At 48.7% G+C, this 2,093-nt stretch overlaps 2 protein-coding genes across 2 annotated transcripts; both read left to right on the top strand.

Moving 5' to 3' along the window:
- Positions 1-37: 37 nt before the first annotated feature.
- M421DRAFT_427208 (uncharacterized protein) lies at positions 38-924 on the top strand. The gene has a single exon (XM_033594608.1). It carries the CDS (start codon positions 529-531, stop codon positions 727-729), a length of 201 nt encoding a protein of 66 aa, XP_033442423.1. The 5' UTR covers positions 38-528; the 3' UTR covers positions 730-924.
- M421DRAFT_79331 (uncharacterized protein) lies at positions 868-1,785 on the top strand (the record flags this gene model as incomplete). The annotated part of the gene is made up of 2 exons (XM_033597472.1): positions 868-959; positions 1,371-1,785. Coding segments are annotated over 2 exons (507 nt in total), but the record flags the coding sequence as incomplete, so codon positions are not given.
- Between the last annotated feature and the right edge of the window lie 308 nt (positions 1,786-2,093).

Raw genomic sequence — 2,093 nt, 5'->3', positions numbered from 1 at the left:
CACTGCAAGCGAAATTATAAGCAAGCGTGGGTAGGAGAGAAAAGCTTGCTCTATAGGACTGTGAAGGTGCAGAGCTTTTTCTGCACTAGAGGACTGCAGAAATACTTTGTTGTTAGATTTATAGATGCTAGAGATCCTAAAGACGCTGCGATAGAAACCCACGTCTAGGCACAGCTTGCTGAGTACAGATTAACACAACAAGAAATTAAGGAAGAGCTGCAAATATTAGAAGAAGCTGTAAAGACTAATAAGATAGGATAGTTTAAGCGCATAGGCTGGCTAGAGTTCTTTAAGGACTAGAATCTCGCTTATCTAGCGCATTAAGCCTGCCTGCCTGATCACAGCAAGCGCAAGATTAAGCTGGCTGCTTAGCTGACTGAAGGGCTGATTAAAAGAAGCGTAAAAGGACTAGCTACGCTCCTGCAAGAGTTGAGGCGCTGGCTGCGGAGCGCAAAGCGAGAGGAGCCAGACGTGCGACCGTTGGCGCGCTTGCAGAATCTGGAGAGTCAGGCAGTGTACACAAGCTACATGATGAGGTTCGTCAGCTTCTATCTGCGGGTACTAGCTGACGAAGAGCAGCGGATTGTGCGCTTTGGAGAGCAGCAGAATGCAGCCGCTTATGCAGAAAGCTGCTCAGCATCAGGCAGCGAGGAGGACAGCGAGGAGGACAGCGAGGAGGACGATGACGGCAAGAGCAGTAAAGCTGATAGCGACAGCCCGCGGCCCTGACGTACAACACGCAATTGAACGCAGCTAGATAGGGTGAAAGATGCACGTGAGCTCTTCACGTGGACAGACAAGCAGAAGTTATTTAGGATTAAGCTATAGGACGCGCTAGATAGCAACAACAGAGCAGCTTAGACAGAGGCGCTTCTTGTGTTAATTAGCTCCTTTGTCTTCACAACATATTACCCTATAGCGCTGTCTACTAGTCTAATTCAGTTTCTAGCAGTGCTTAGGTATAATATAGGCATAGACTACTTGCAGACTAGGCTGGCGGAATGGGTATACTCCAACGTCCTTCGTGGGTACCCCCCAAAACCTTATCAATAATACATGGATTCTAGCGAACTAGGGCTGAAAAGAAAGAGAAAAACCACCTCTACATTTTTGTAGTAGAAGGTTTTGTTATAACTATTAAACTGCACAAGCTAGAGGCTAGAAAAGGTCAAAAAAGGGGGGGTACCTAGCGAGCATACCTATTAATAGGTATACTTTGCTAGGTAGTGTCAATAACTCAGCTAATACTAGGCAGAATTAGCTAATTCTTTTTTTATTAGAAGGCGCAATACTAGGCGCTTCTATCGAATAATAGATTATGTAAGCGTATCTCTGCTAGTTAAGAAGCTATAAGCCAAAACGTAAAAAAGCATACCCTACCCATCCGCCAGCCTATTGCAGACAGCAAAGAACTACTTGTATATACTAGCAGGGATAGTGTACTGCGTGCAGGTAGTTGCAGTTGAGGCGCTGCTCCTAGGCTCACAGCGCAGCGCGCAAACTGAGCTGGACTGCGATTGCTTTGTAGAGATGCGGCAGAGGTATCTAGCAGATGGCTCGTTCAGCTTGATGAGCGAGATGATCAGCATGCTCGCGTACGGCAAGCACATTGGATTAAACGCTGGCAACTCAGGCAACGCACACTGGTCTCTGGACAGAAAGACGTTTTATCTAAACAGTTGTCTAATTGCTATCAGCCGTTTCTGCAAGATGGCGCAAGACTTGCTGGCTGAAGCAGAGCAGATGCTGCAGGAGCTGTGCTGGATTAGAAAGGAGGAGGACTAGGTGACTATTAATCTTAAGCAGGTAGTTGATGATGTTACATTCACAAAACAACGCTCTCCGTATGAACAGCTGCGCATATGGCCCCGGAGGGGGCATCTGTGCGCGAACCCTGCATCCTGATTGGCTAGCTAGCCCTCGCCTCACGAAACCCCGCCAGGCCCAGGGCCATCTGCGCGGGGCCATCTGCGCGCGATCAAACCCTGCAACCCTGATTGGCTAGCTAGCCCTCGCCTCACGAAAACCCGCCAGGCCCAGGGCCATCTGCGCAGGGCCATCTGCGCACAAACCATACAGCGCCTCACAGTTGC

This window comes from Didymella exigua, assembly GCF_010094145.1.
Source record: "Didymella exigua CBS 183.55 unplaced genomic scaffold M421scaffold_109, whole genome shotgun sequence".
In the NCBI taxonomy this organism is placed as follows: Eukaryota; Fungi; Ascomycota; class Dothideomycetes; order Pleosporales; family Didymellaceae; genus Didymella; species Didymella exigua.
The sequence above is the reverse complement of the archived record's forward strand: the minus strand, read 5'-3'. Positions and strand labels throughout refer to the sequence as shown.